Consider the following 13,588-nt stretch of genomic DNA (forward strand, 5'->3'; position numbering starts at 1 on the left):
AAGAAGCCCAGCAAACTCTTGAAATATCAGAAGCTCCTTTCAGAAAAGCTGAAGGAAAGAGACAAAAAATTGAAGCAAATCTAGCTCTCCGACGACGAGGAGCCATTGAAATAAAGAAAGTGAGTGACCCACTACAATGACGGAACGTCCTGAAAATTCGACTTGTTTGTCAAGCAAAGTCTCGCGAAATTTTCTGTCTTTGTCTTCAATTACATCTGAAAATGACTTGTAAACTTTATTATGCCCGTCCTTCATCAGTTGTCCCCAGATATTATTATCAAGAAGTGTATGCACGGCTTCTTAAACCAATTTCTGCCGACACATTACTAACTCTCCTGTCTGTGACTATGACTGAGTATAAAGATGATGGTTATGGCAATCGACTTCTTCTTGATAAGGTTTTTAGAGACAAAGCTAGAAGAGAGGTAAAACCTCCTGTTGCTCAACCAACAAGGAATGTACTTATAACAGCAATATATCACCCTGCGAATATTGGCAAAATTACAATTATTGGATAAAAAATTGTAGTAAAGATAAGATATGTTTCGACCTGAAAAAATTGTGCTAAAAAAATATATGTTATTTTGAGCATGATCTACAAAAAAATCAAATGGATTCAAGTAGAGTTTTGTGGAACATATCAATAAGCAGACCCGGAGTGGGTTCAGATTGATCAGATCAGGTGAGACAACCCAACCCCATAATCCAATACGTCCAATTATCGAAATCTGGACGATAGTTCACGTCTATGTTCTAAAAGTAGGTGATTAATCCATGTTCCGTAACTCGCCGAACTGATTAAATCTCCAACTAATTTCCGATCAATCCGATTAATCTCTAATCAAATCCAATCAATCTTTAATTGATTCTTATTTCAAGACTTCACCAATTAATTCTGATTCCCGCTTTTTACAACACTGGTTCACGTACAATATCTAAATACTGAGAAGCACGCAAATGGATATATGTCATTTTTCCTTTTCTTTTTTTTTTTTGTTACTAATCGAAGATATGCGAATATATATGTACAGAGCTCAGTGACGTGGCACGTTATGACTGAAGTTACGCATGCGCGCTCGTGCGATTAAACTCGATCAACATACTGACAAGTGACAAGAAAGCTATACCTTAGGTGAATACCCACACAAGACAAGTATTGCATGTAATAAATTGAGTCATTTTTCAAAACTGAAGTCATTTAAAATATCGTTTTAATTCAAATTTGTGATTGTTAAAAATAAATGACTAGCGGTCTACAAACCATTTTTCTCTCGTATTGAAAAAAATGCCCTGATTACATGTCGTTTATTCTTTGCCAAAACTCACTTATAAACTCCTTTTGAGGAAGAAAAGTGTTGATCTCCAATATTTCCTTTATAGTCATTAATTACCTATATGTTATAAGCATTATCAAACAGTACGAAAATGTCATTAGCAATCCATAAAAAGCAAGATGAAGCTACCTCCTTTATAGTAATGCAAAGAGAGAACAAGGTCAGCTTCTTTGTGGAGGCAGCAGCCCTTCTTTCTTGCTCATCTCATAAAGGGCAATCGCCATGAGAGCTTTCGCATCAGCTGTACTGCGCCACAGTTTTTCATACGGGATGACATGCACCTTGATCAACTCACCATGTTCCCGAAGCCCCGTCTCTTTTCCTTGGAGCTGTGTGATAGTCTCTTTACTTACATTTCCTCTATACAGAAACAAACTAATTTCTTCGTCGCACCCACCCTAAAAATACAAGTTATGATACCAATGAATATCAAAAAAAAAATACTCAAAACAATTAAATAGTGAGACATATACATAGAACCTCCCGTCTTTACATGATAGACAAAATTTAGAAACTAGTTTCATCAGAGTTGAAGTGTTTCTTTAATATAAAAATGAGGTTTCACCTCAAATATTGCCAGATAGGTTTCACATTCACTAGTTTTTGCGTTCAAAATAACATGCATACAATTTCTAAAATAGATTCTATCAAGTATTTCCACAATATTACAAATGTAGTGTGCAGGGTTTTCCTCTTTATAATAAAACTCCAATTTTACCAATTCGACACCAGCTTGTAAGTTATAACGCCTCTTGTATGATTAGTATCTTTTACATACCGGGGAAGGAAAAACTGCGCAACCAGTTGATGGATCCAGAAAGGCAGTAAGGTCAACCATGTCTTCCAGATTCAACTGTATCCCTGTCTCCTCCTCAACCTATCATAGATTAAGAAACACAATATTAAAAAGTTCCTATTACGCTGTTGTTCTCTCATCAATCTTATGATGTAAGAATTAATATATTACAAAGTAAATCAAGTTAATTACACAAGATAACCAATCAATAATCCAGTAAGAGATAAATTTTGTATAAAGAATTTTTACAAGGTAATAATTAAGTTAATTAACACAAGATAAAAATCATCAATACCATAAAAGAGACCAATTGTGCATAAAGCATTACAAAAGTTTTTAATCCATTATAGCCAACCAATTTAATTTAAACTTCCGGTACAAGAAACCATGTGAATATAATGAAAATATAAAAACCGTGGTGTTGAAACATTACAAATACTTGTCAAAGGTAGTAAAAAAGAAAAACTGACCTCCCGAACAGCTGTCCCAACAACATCACCATTATCATCATCCAACATTCCAGCTGGTAACTCCAGTATAAGTTTTCCAACAGGAACCCTAACCTTCCAAATATATAAATATGCATTAGCGTTCTGGTTCTTAATTTACCAGGAGACATGAAATTGTGAATGTTATTTTCTTCCAAATCTAGAAGCAAATTTTGCAGAACCCAAATAATAAGAAATGTAATTAAAAAAAAAGAAGCTAAAACCTGCTCTGTGAGCACAGCATATGTCTTGCCTTCCGAGTCCAAAAGGATTAGCACTGCTACAGCTGGCCCTCGAGCAAACACAATACCTGGAACCTAACCGCATTTGTTGCAAATTCAAAAGGATAGATCTCAACCATCTAAGCCTCACATTTTATTATCAAAGATGATATATAACTTCCAATAATTACAAAACATACAAGAATTTGCATAGTAATGAAAAGAAGGAATTATATTGGAGATTAGGCCATTCATGATGTTATTAAGCATTTTTAGACTTCAAATGCACTATCAACAATAGCAGAGAAACTTTGTGTGCGCACGAGTGATTTCCAAGAAATCATGTATCATTATATTAATATAATACCTTACTCCCTGTTTCCTTGTCGACAATATCTGCTTTGAATTTGAGAAAGCCCACACGCTTGCCAAACATATCCACTCCCTACATAAATTTTTCACAGAAAGCCAACAGCTTACAAAATATTGTGTCGTGTGGCCTAGAAATTTGTATATGACAACAAAGTAGTTTCGGTTTACAAACTCACAAAATTAACGATAACCAAATGAGAATAGTGCAAATGCGTGACAAAGTTTATTCTTATCATGTTTGTTCCTTGAGACGGAGTTGGCTTGAGAGTTATTTCTCTCTTGACTGTATATATCTTTTTGTTATAAAATTTACACGATGTACCGCCCTCAATTACCCAAAAGAAAAAAATAGTGCAAATGCATGACATAGTTTATTCTTATCATGTTTAAAGAAATTTCTGAAGGTTACGAGTCTTCCAAACTACTTATTTATAACACCATGAAATGATACCTGTATAAGTACTTGTTTCAAGGACATCTGCCCATTTACCAGTAACCCAGAGTCTGTCTGGATATTTTTAAGCCACTGGTGAAACAAAGAGGAGTCAATAGCATTCCTGTATTGCCAAAAGGAGCCTTAAAGTAATGATCTAGATTCATGCAATAGCACATATATCTACACCACAATAGCAATGAATTTACATATATTTCCTAAGCAACAACTACATTTATACATTACGAAATTATAACAGCAATTCTTCGTGCCACAGTAAACGTGTTTGCGACTGTCATATATAATCCATATTCAAGCAAACATATTAAACTCAAGTTGATGAAGGTATAATCCAGCTTCATATGACCTGTTATCAACCAATATCCTAAAAATTAACACAAAGATCTATCATTCCTTTACACTAATTGCTATAAGGTCCTTAAACAATCCAAGTTTTGCAAAAAAAAAATCGTATCTACTAATTAAGATAGCCTAAACAAATTTCAAATATGCCATAAAAGTGGAAACTTAAATAAATATCTGACACAGAAAAAAAAAAAAAAAACTTTTTCAAGCATTAGCTACCCGGTTAATGTTTCTCATCAATCCTCAAGTAATTTAACAATTATAATGTAGAGAACTCAACACACAACAACTTGGCCGAATTACAAACTTACAAACTATAATTACAATTGACCCAAAAAATGAAGTCAATCCTGGCAAGTCTTCAACTTCAGTTGAAAATTAAGTCAATCCTTCACTAACCCAATTAATTAATCTCGAATAAATCAATAAAGCGCATGTAAAACTACAACAACAAGACTATCACATAACGAGGATCATATTAATTTTCACTTGGCATTAAGAAATTGATCATAAAAGTTTCAAGAAACGCCAAGAAAACGAAAAGGGTCACCTAAAATCAGACTCGGAGAGTCCGGGAGCGGCGATAACTTGAACGGGTTCGCCGGAGCGAGTGGGCAAGCTAATGGAGTGAGTGAGTTTTGGAGATGACTCGGAAGACATTTTGGAACAAAAAGCCCTAAAGTTGCACTTACTGTAAATTGAAATTGGGGAAGATGATAGTAATCTCAGATGGAACACTGCGGAATTGAGCGCCGTCGTCATGGCCGATTACGTACGGAAACGTGTATTATATGAATAGTAGCTTATAGCCCGTGAAGGAACGGGAGCTTTTTAATTATTTATAAACTTTTTAATTATATTTTAAATGATGTGAAAAAATTTAATTTATAAATAATAAATTAAAATTGTATGTATCATGTCAAAGTATTAAATTCTTTCTATCAAATTTTAAATTATTTTAAGTAGAATATGTGACGCCAACTCCTATTAGATTATATTTATAAATGTATTTTATATTAGAATTATTATAATGTGATTTAAATATTTTTCTAAAAATTTTTATGGTTCGAGATTAAAATTGATAAACACAATTTGTTTTGAATTAAGAAGATGAATCATAAACATGCAATAAGATGGTAGAATTTGTTTTGGATTAAAAAAAGTTTTTGTATTCGTTCCTCACATAAATCGGGCTTATTAATTTTAAAATATATTAGATAAAAATAATTTTGTGACGGGACGATTTATATGATTCTACAAATAAAATTGGTAGAAAATATTTATTTTGGATTAAAAAAAATTATAAACACAAATACCGAATTTGTTTTGGATTCAGAAAAAGAATTATAAACATGCAGGTAGATATCAGTTGTCTAATGGAACAGAAGTTAATTTTGTTCTAATATAACGATGCTTATTTGTTCAATATATGATCCGATGGATAAAAATAATTTTGTGACGGTGCGATTTATACGATTCTACAATTAAAATTTGTAGGAAATATTTATTTTGGATTAAAAAAACCAAAAACACATGAAAGACAGAATTTGTTTCAGATTCAGAAAATAGATTATAAACATGCAAGTAGATGTCAGTTTCCTTATAGAACAGAATTTAATTTTGTTCTAATCTAACGGTGCTTATTTGTTCAATATACAATCCAACGGATGATAAACTTTTGGACCATAGGACCATGCGACCAAATTATCTCCCTTACGCTTATTATATATAAGTATATAATATAGTCGTTATTACCTGCCCTTCATATTAATTTTCTCTAAATATATATTTGATGTACTTTAGTTTTATTTTTAAATATAAAAAGAATATTATGCAAAAAAATGTAACCGTATTTTTTTTAATGTCATTTTAAATTATAATTATACTTAATATATTATATAATGGGAAAATAAATTGTAAAATTTTATTTGCAGCAAATCAGTGATCCGTGATTAATAAAAAGTTAAAAGAAACAAATATTTAAATGTTTAATATAATAATTGTTAGATTATATAATTTGCAATATATAATTTACAATAGTTGAGAGAGACCTTGATATGAGGGAAGAGAGAGAAGCAAATAATGAGAGTACAATTAGCAAACAATTAAGAAAGAAACTATCACATATAACAAATGAGGCAAATCCGAGTGAAACAAAAATATGAGAAAGACCTTGATTTGAGGAGTCTCGATTCGGTAGAAAGATGATTTGGGAGGGAGAAAAAATGAAAATAAGACGAAATTCTGATTTCAAATTTTGAGTCGAACAGAATCTTAACCAATGACCTATCCAATCGTGATCTCTCACGATCTTAATATACTCGACCATATCTTCTACATAGATTAAAGTTACAAAATTAGATAAAGGGCAAGTCTTTGTTCGCAGAACAAAGTTGAGGATTCTATTCTCTCAACATCTTCATAATTTAGTCTACTCTCAATGTAAATTCTCCCTCTGCCAATGCTCATAAGTAATTTATAAGTGGTACCAAATGTGAGTGTATAGTGCGCCTCTGATATAAGATTATACATATCTAATTTTTATTTTATAAGAAATTTATACAGAGACTGCAGGACAAAGGCAGAAGACTTTGCAGTAGTGCTATTAATATTTTTTGTCTCTTGTGTTACTGTTGTCATACCAAACGTGAAGCAACTATAATCACAAAGCTTCATGCTCCTTTTGTTCAATCATTTTACTTCCAGCAACTTGTAAAGGCACGTACAAGTATATTCTCTAATAACTTCTGGTTCCATTCTGATGGAACCATGTAATCCTTCTTCCAAGATTGCTCGAATTGCTGAACATGGTAGCTTTATATTTTTTTCAGCCGATGGCCATTACGTATGTGCATCGATATATATTCTCGTTACTAATAATAATTTATTTCAATTTTCTGCTTATTATGCAGGCAGGGAATCCAGAATTTGTGACAAGGGGAGACCGCGTAGCAACTGCAGCTTCACATTTTTACAGCTCGAAGAGCTTAAAGATCAAGTGCTGATTTACAAATATATAGAGAATGCAATCCCCGTTCCTCATCATCTACTTGTTCCTATATGTAAAAGTGTTGCTCATTCCCTCAATGGTCTTAAAGGTGATCAATCAGCTCTTTTTTTCTTTAATATTCCAGAACTCTTCATTAGTAATTACACGTTTCACAATTGCAGCTCTTTTGTACTTGCGTAGAGTAAGTTATAGCATTTTGGAGAAAATGATTGCTAAATGTTAATCAGGTTTGGAGTTTGTTGGTGGGTTGGATTGTTGCAACTATAGGAAGAACATGGAACCTGAACCAGGGAGGTGCAGGAGAACTGATGGGAAGAAATGGAGGTGTAACAGAGATGTTGCTAGACCAGATCAGAAGTACTGCGACAGGCATTTGCACCGAGGAGGCAGCCGGTTAAAACAGCAGCATAATTCAGGGGGGGAAATGTTACCGGCTAAAAGTGTGAGTTGTATCCCAAACACCACAGATGCCTTGAACTAATTGATTGTTACAGCGGTGTTACTGTTTTATTGTCTAGTTATATAAGAATCAAGTCTACGAATCTTAGTTCACTGAATGTATGTTATTTCTGCTCCTAACCATTATTGTGGATTGGACTCTAATAAGTTTGGGTTTTTTGTGGATTTTGACAAGATAATAAAACACTCAGAATATACTATTATTTATACGAATACCAATACAAACAAATAAAATGACAAGGAAGAATAGTAGCATTTGCTCAAAAAGGAAAATATACAAAAATTAGACTACTCCAGTCTGAATCAATTCATAATCATCATCATGATGAATGTACCAAGTGCTGCAGCAATCCATGCCAAACATATTGTAGCAGCTCCATGTCTAGTAGCTGCTGAATAAGCAGGTGCCAGTGCCGGTGCTAGTGCTGGAGACCCTACTTGAGGCAACACTGTTATAGCAAGCTTCATATTTCCGGTGGCACAATGAGTGGCTTTGGTGCACAAATACCATTTTCTCCCTGAACTTGCAAGAGCAACCTTATCATTTCCGGTAGTAAGAGCCACACTTGTCGCGGATGGTGTACAATTTTGAAACGAGACTAAATCCGCTCTGTGAACATTGTGAAGTCCCGGAGAGTACCTGAAAACTGCATAAAAATGGACACCAAAATTTAAGTAAAGCAAAAAAAAAAAAAAAAAAAGTGGAATGTCAAGTGTAACTTTAATTGTGCATGCAACAATTATAATGACTTCACGAAACGTACTGAGATTGTCGCCAACGTGAAACTCTTTGCTGGCGGCCCAGGTTTTGTAATCAAAATTGGTTCTCCAACCGTCTGAGTCTCCAACTATAAAGTCAGTGGCGGATGCAGGACCAACAACTGCTGAAAAAAGAACCAATGCAACAAAATATTTAATCGAGGCCATTGCAAAAATAAATCGAGTCGAGTCGAGTCGGCAGCGACAGATCAAATTTTAGCTTCTTTCTGCGGTTAAATGATAAGTTTGATTTGGCTCTATACGCTTTCATGTGTAAATGAGGTTTCCTTTATAATGATTGTGCTCTTGACTAATATTTCGCCGGCTAACGTCGGCATTGCAGTTTTTATGCCATGTGGGATAATTTGACTGCAAGAACTCTGAACTTGATTAGGCATGGACGTATGTTTAATATAAACTAGCTTCTTAACCCGTGCAAAGCACGGGTTGCTTTAAATTTTTTTTGATATATTGTTATATTTTTGTTCATTTTTTTAAAAAAATTAAGATTATTTGTATTATAAAAATAATTTAAATTTATATTTACTTGTATTTTAAGTCTTATTATCTTGATTAAATGTACATATATCCTCACTATGATGATATTTATTAAAATGTAAATATAATAAATATACACTATTTAAAATTTATTATATAATTAAATTATCATTCACCTAAAATTATTGAAAATTTGATAAAAACAAATAAGATTCTTGTCGAATCAGAGTCTTTGTCGTATAGTTAAAAAATCATATATATAATTTTATTAAATCACAATAAATAAATATTCTAAAAATCGACCGATTAATCGAATAATCGAAAACAGATAAATTTTTAATACGATTTGGTAAAATTCGATTAAATCGATGATTAATTGGTCAAAACTGGATTAATCAGTCAAAAATCAGGTAAAATATTAAAATTTACAAAATTTGTGGGGAAAATTTAAAATTTTAAAAATGATTAGATATATATTATTTGTATGTATAATATTAAAATAATTCCAAATAATGATCATGTTATAATTAATGTATATTAATGCTTAGACATTAATGTATAATAAATACATTGCTTAGCATTAATGTATAATAAATGCGTTAGTATTAAAAGTCAATAATAACCTTCATACTCCCTCCGTCCCCTTTTACTTGTCCCTTTTGAAAAAATAACGCATCTTAAGAAAATGTTAGGTGGATATCTTGTTTTCATACATATCCCTAATAAATGTAATGAATTAGATAGAGTTGTGTATATATACATGCTAATCAAACATTGGAAGTTGTTACATTTTGAAAAAACATACAAAAAGTTGCTTTGAAAAGAGAAGTGGACAAGTAATTTGGGACAATTTTTTTTTCCAAAAGGGACATGTAAAAAGGGACGGAGGGAGTATATATTAAAATATGTGTAATAAGCGAAGGGTATATTAGTCATATTGAATTAATTTACTCAAGTTTGTTCTATTAGATATATAATAGATTAAAGAGTAGTGCTCGGTGCACATAATTGTTTACAGAAAATTTGTACATAATGATGATGTGACAAGTGATGTGGTGGGTTTTAATTGGGGTGGTTGGTGTAAATGCAGGGGGACCATCCAATTAAAATCTGCAACATGTCATTATGTACATGTTTTTGTACACAATTATGTGCACCAAGCATTTTCCAAAATTAAATATAAAACCAATCTGCATTTCATTGAGGGATGGACTGTATATAGACTCAGTCAATCGAATAATTGTGGGAAAAACAATAGAGACTTTTTCTTTGTTATCCTGCTCATAACTGTCACTTTTATTTATCATTTTGTCATTTTTATGGGAATAGAATATACCGCTAAAACGGTAATAATTTTATATATACTAAAACTTCGATTAGTTAATAATTAATTAACAAATTGTTATAATTAAAATTTAAATTACATATTTTTGTTGATAATTAAAATTTAAATTACATATTTTTGTCTCAACAAAAATATGTAATTTAAATTTTAATTATAACAAATTGTTAATTAATTATTAACTAATCGAAGTTTTAGTTTATATAATAAGATTATATCAACTTATTAATAATAGCAATCTTATTAATAAGTCTCAGCATTATATTAACTTATTAATAATAGCAATCTTATTAATAATAGAAATCTTATTAATAAGATTTCTAATAGCGGGATCGCTAAAGTCGTACGCCTGATGTATAAATGCAAGTAGTTTTCAAAAGATCTTGTATATTTGCAATGATTTTAATGAAACCGTACTTTTGCAATAAACATGCTAAAACGTAGTATATACGCTAAATACCCTTTAATTAATCTCGATAAATTAATAAGATTTAGCGATCCCGCTATTATTAATCAGGTTTTACTGTATATTCATTTAAAATTGCAATTAAAATTGTACCAGATATTATTTATACAACTTGTAATTCATTGTTTATAGCTTTGATTGTTCATATACTATATAAATATTTATATATTCCACAGAAATTTACTCAATAACGCTTTAAATGGGCTGGGCCTGTATGGGCTTAAAATGAAGTAGAGGAGCAACAATTTCCGGATAGACGACTGTGATCCCGATTGCTTTTAAAATTAAAAGAAAGAAATTGAGAGAAAAATATGTTATGTATGATGAAAAATAATTGGATTTTTGCCTCCTTTCACCCGAATCTGAACTGAGCAATACAGTTGTTATAGAATGGAAGGTTTTGCTTTCATGTCTAGAACTCCATCTAACATAAGCCATACATTCCTTTTAGATACGTGTTCTTACTTTATTCAATCTTCCATATATTTAGGCACCTCAAAAAATTTGAATATTATTTGCGCTTGAGAAAATCATGCATTGACATAATTAATTAATAATGAAGCTGACATGAACCTCGGTTCCAGTTGAGTTGATTCCGTCAATGGAGAAATTTGGTGATACATGATTCCAAAGTGAGTAGAATAAACTTGACGTTTAGTTCCACCAGTCAGTCATCGTTGGCATTTTCTTGGCCTAACTTCTGCGATTAGCATGTGGTTCTCCTGAAAATTTCAGATTTAATGAAAAAATTTGAATTTATTTTTGATTAATATTAAAAAATATTTCACCAATTTATCAACTATATATAGATTTATATTGATCTAGTAGATTCTTTTTAAACTCGTGTAGTTTAATTCATGCATCAATATTAATTTACAATTTCAACACTAATCATTATTTTACTCCATATGATAGTTTTATTCTACTCTTTGTAAAATTATGACGAATACTAGGTAGGTCATATTAATTTGAAGGTAAATTTCAGCGTCATGGGCCTAGATGGCTAGATTGATCTTTTGTTTTCTATAATACGCCGAGACTGCAACGTAACGTCACTGAGGCCCGAGGGTAATGCAGCAAATTATCATGACTTTATACTAGTAGACTAGTAGTAAGAGTGATTTTTCCATATAAACACTGAATAGTAGCCTCTCAAATCTCAATCATATTCATGGCCATGCAGAGTCTTTTGTGTGCCTTGGTTCTCATGGTTGTGAACGGTGCACTAATCCAAGGCCTCACCGTGGAGCTCATCCACCGAAACTCACCGCAATCTCCTCTCTACAACGCCTCCGCCACTCCCGAGGACTTGTCCACTGACGCCGCAACTCGCTCACTTGCCCGTTACCGAAACTACTACACCCAAACTAAAATCCAGTCCACTGTCATCCCAAACGGTGGAAACTACCTAATGAAACTCGCCATCGGAACTCCCCCGGTCGAACAATTCGCTATCCTCGACACCGGCAGTGACCTTATATGGATACAGTGCCAGCCTTGCGACAACTGCTACAAACAAGATTATCCCTTGTTTGATCCATCTCAATCGTCCACTTTCTCCAACAATGTTGGGTGTGATTCGAATGCTTGTAATGCGCTTCCTAGAAGCGGATGCGGCCAGACAAATAACCAGTGTCTGTACGATTATCGATACGGAGACAAATCGTATACAGACGGGGAGTTAGCCACTGATACGTTCACTTTTGATGGCCAGGCCGATACGGAGTTTCCAGGGACTGTTTTTGGTTGCGGTCACATGAATGCGGGGACTTTTTCTCATGGCTCTGGACTGGTTGGTCTAGGCCAAGGGGCTTTGTCTCTCAATTCTCAGCTATCAGACACAATTCACAACAAATTTTCTTACTGTTTAGTCCCTTTCATTTCGGGATTAAACAGCAAACTAAAATTCGGGGACGATGTCGATGTAAATTCAGCTGCTAATGCTGTTTCGACGCCTCTGCAGGCTCAGGATGATAGTTTTTATCATCTCAACCTCGAGGCCGTTACAGTCGGAGGCAATACGATATCTGGAGGAGGAGATATAATCATTGATTCCGGAACTACACTCAATTACTTAGACCCGGGGTTGTATGATGCTTTGGAAGCGGCAGTACGTGAGATGGTCGGCCTTAACTCTGTCCAACATCCGAACGGAGCTTACAATTTATGTTACGAAACGGAATCACTGACAGCAGTCCCTGCAATAGAAATGACATTTCATTTTACAGGAGCTGATGTTGTGTTGAATTCGATCAACATATTTAGAAATGTAGGTTACGGTTTGAGTTGCTTGTCGATGTTACCTTCGGATGGAAATGGTCCGAGAATATATGGCAACCGAGCTCAAATCAACTTCCAGGTTGAGTATGACCTCGGAAGTAAACAAATTTCGTTTGCACCTGCAGATTGTACCCAGTTCTAACTTCAGGCATTTACAAGTTACAACATCCTTATATATGTGTATTTATCAAATCAATAAAACCATGCATATTATATCATTGTTTATTTTAATTCTGGTTAATACCAGGGAACTCAATAGTATTCGGCATATTTCAACTATCCATCTTTTAGGTACGAAGAAAAATGTATTATTAGTTGAATAATAGATGTTGCCCTACAATAATACTCAGTACACATATATAACATGGTCACTAGGCTACCCATGGGCGCTGTTAGGTTGATGAAAAGAGTTTGCTAGAGTCTGTATGAATTTCATGAGTTTCTATTAAACACGCTTAAGCATTTAGATTTGTTTTTTTATATTTATTTCATCTTATATATATATATATATTCTTAAAACAGTTCTTTTATAAAAAAAAAAATTGTTAACAGTAAATATAAAAATGTTTTTGTCACTTTATAAGGAAGAAATAAGAAAAACTAGTTAAATAATTGTTTAATAATGTGTTTATATTAATATTATATACATATATATTTATAAATTCATCAATTTTTATAGAATAATTTACAATAATATTGTATATGAATATTTTAATTTTACTTGTTGCTCCATTAGAAGCAGTATATATTTTGTTCTTTTACAA

General features: G+C 32.8%; 4 protein-coding genes across 6 annotated transcripts; 2 read left to right on the forward strand and 2 right to left on the reverse strand.

The window, feature by feature from the left end:
* Positions 1-69: 69 nt before the first annotated feature.
* On the reverse strand, positions 70-4,827 carry LOC108206244 (nudix hydrolase 14, chloroplastic). 3 transcript variants are annotated; one of them, XM_017376476.2, is made up of 8 exons: positions 4,561-4,827; positions 3,663-3,768; positions 3,207-3,284; positions 2,843-2,935; positions 2,601-2,693; positions 2,113-2,211; positions 1,464-1,732; positions 70-483 (listed from the first exon to the last, which is right to left on the reverse strand). In XM_017376476.2, the coding sequence occupies exons 1-7, from the start codon at positions 4,770-4,772 to the stop codon at positions 1,496-1,498; spliced, it is 918 nt and encodes a 305-aa protein (XP_017231965.1). In that variant the 5' UTR covers positions 4,773-4,827; the 3' UTR covers positions 70-483; positions 1,464-1,495. The 3 variants fall into 3 exon arrangements, with proteins under 3 accessions (XP_017231965.1, XP_017231967.1, XP_017231966.1); XM_017376478.2 differs by having other exon boundaries at positions 3,663-3,737; positions 4,561-4,701; XM_017376477.2 differs by lacking the exon at positions 70-483 and adding an exon at positions 540-1,391.
* A 1,840-nt stretch (positions 4,828-6,667) lies between these two features.
* On the forward strand, positions 6,668-7,612 carry LOC108208557 (growth-regulating factor 10). Its single transcript, XM_017379085.2, has 3 exons — positions 6,668-6,820; positions 6,923-7,108; positions 7,248-7,612. Exons 1-3 carry the CDS (start codon positions 6,772-6,774, stop codon positions 7,499-7,501), a joined length of 489 nt encoding a protein of 162 aa, XP_017234574.1. The 5' UTR covers positions 6,668-6,771; the 3' UTR covers positions 7,502-7,612.
* A 43-nt stretch (positions 7,613-7,655) lies between these two features.
* Positions 7,656-8,498, reverse strand: LOC108207623 (blue copper protein 1b). Its single transcript, XM_017378059.2, has 2 exons — positions 8,244-8,498; positions 7,656-8,126 (listed from the first exon to the last, which is right to left on the reverse strand). Exons 1-2 carry the CDS (start codon positions 8,404-8,406, stop codon positions 7,783-7,785), a joined length of 507 nt encoding a protein of 168 aa, XP_017233548.1. The 5' UTR covers positions 8,407-8,498; the 3' UTR covers positions 7,656-7,782.
* Positions 8,499-11,576: 3,078 nt separating this feature from the next.
* LOC108206682 (aspartic proteinase CDR1) lies at positions 11,577-13,042 on the forward strand. The gene has a single exon (XM_017377062.2). The coding sequence runs from the start codon at positions 11,716-11,718 to the stop codon at positions 12,964-12,966; it is 1,251 nt and encodes a 416-aa protein (XP_017232551.1). The 5' UTR covers positions 11,577-11,715; the 3' UTR covers positions 12,967-13,042.
* Positions 13,043-13,588: the final 546 nt, after the last annotated feature.

The sequence above is a fragment of the Daucus carota genome, chromosome 2, assembly GCF_001625215.2.
Source record: "Daucus carota subsp. sativus chromosome 2, DH1 v3.0, whole genome shotgun sequence".
Classification (NCBI taxonomy): Eukaryota; Viridiplantae; Streptophyta; class Magnoliopsida; order Apiales; family Apiaceae; genus Daucus; species Daucus carota.

What these genes read in the sequence shown, in the direction of transcription:
- LOC108206244 (XM_017376476.2), bottom strand. Translation starts at nt 4,772, where the DNA reads ATGACGACGGCGCTCAATTCCGCAGTGTTCCATCTGAGATTACTATCA. An exon ending in ACAAGGAAACAGGGAGTAAG is followed by an intron (nt 2,936 to 3,206) that starts GTATTATATTAA and finishes AAATGCGGTTAG; the next exon opens with GTTCCAGGTATTGTGTTTGC. An exon ending in TTGGGACAGCTGTTCGGGAG is followed by an intron (nt 2,212 to 2,600) that starts GTCAGTTTTTCT and finishes AATCTATGATAG; the next exon opens with GTTGAGGAGGAGACAGGGAT.
- LOC108208557 (XM_017379085.2), top strand. Translation starts at nt 6,772, where the DNA reads ATGGAACCATGTAATCCTTCTTCCAAGATTGCTCGAATTGCTGAACAT. An exon ending in TGCTCGAATTGCTGAACATG is followed by an intron (nt 6,821 to 6,922) that starts GTAGCTTTATAT and finishes CTTATTATGCAG; the next exon opens with GCAGGGAATCCAGAATTTGT. An exon ending in TTCCCTCAATGGTCTTAAAG is followed by an intron (nt 7,109 to 7,247) that starts GTGATCAATCAG and finishes AATGTTAATCAG; the next exon opens with GTTTGGAGTTTGTTGGTGGG.
- LOC108207623 (XM_017378059.2), bottom strand. Translation starts at nt 8,406, where the DNA reads ATGGCCTCGATTAAATATTTTGTTGCATTGGTTCTTTTTTCAGCAGTT. An exon ending in TCACGTTGGCGACAATCTCA is followed by an intron (nt 8,127 to 8,243) that starts GTACGTTTCGTG and finishes ATTTTTATGCAG; the next exon opens with TTTTCAGGTACTCTCCGGGA.
- LOC108206682 (XM_017377062.2), top strand. Translation starts at nt 11,716, where the DNA reads ATGGCCATGCAGAGTCTTTTGTGTGCCTTGGTTCTCATGGTTGTGAAC.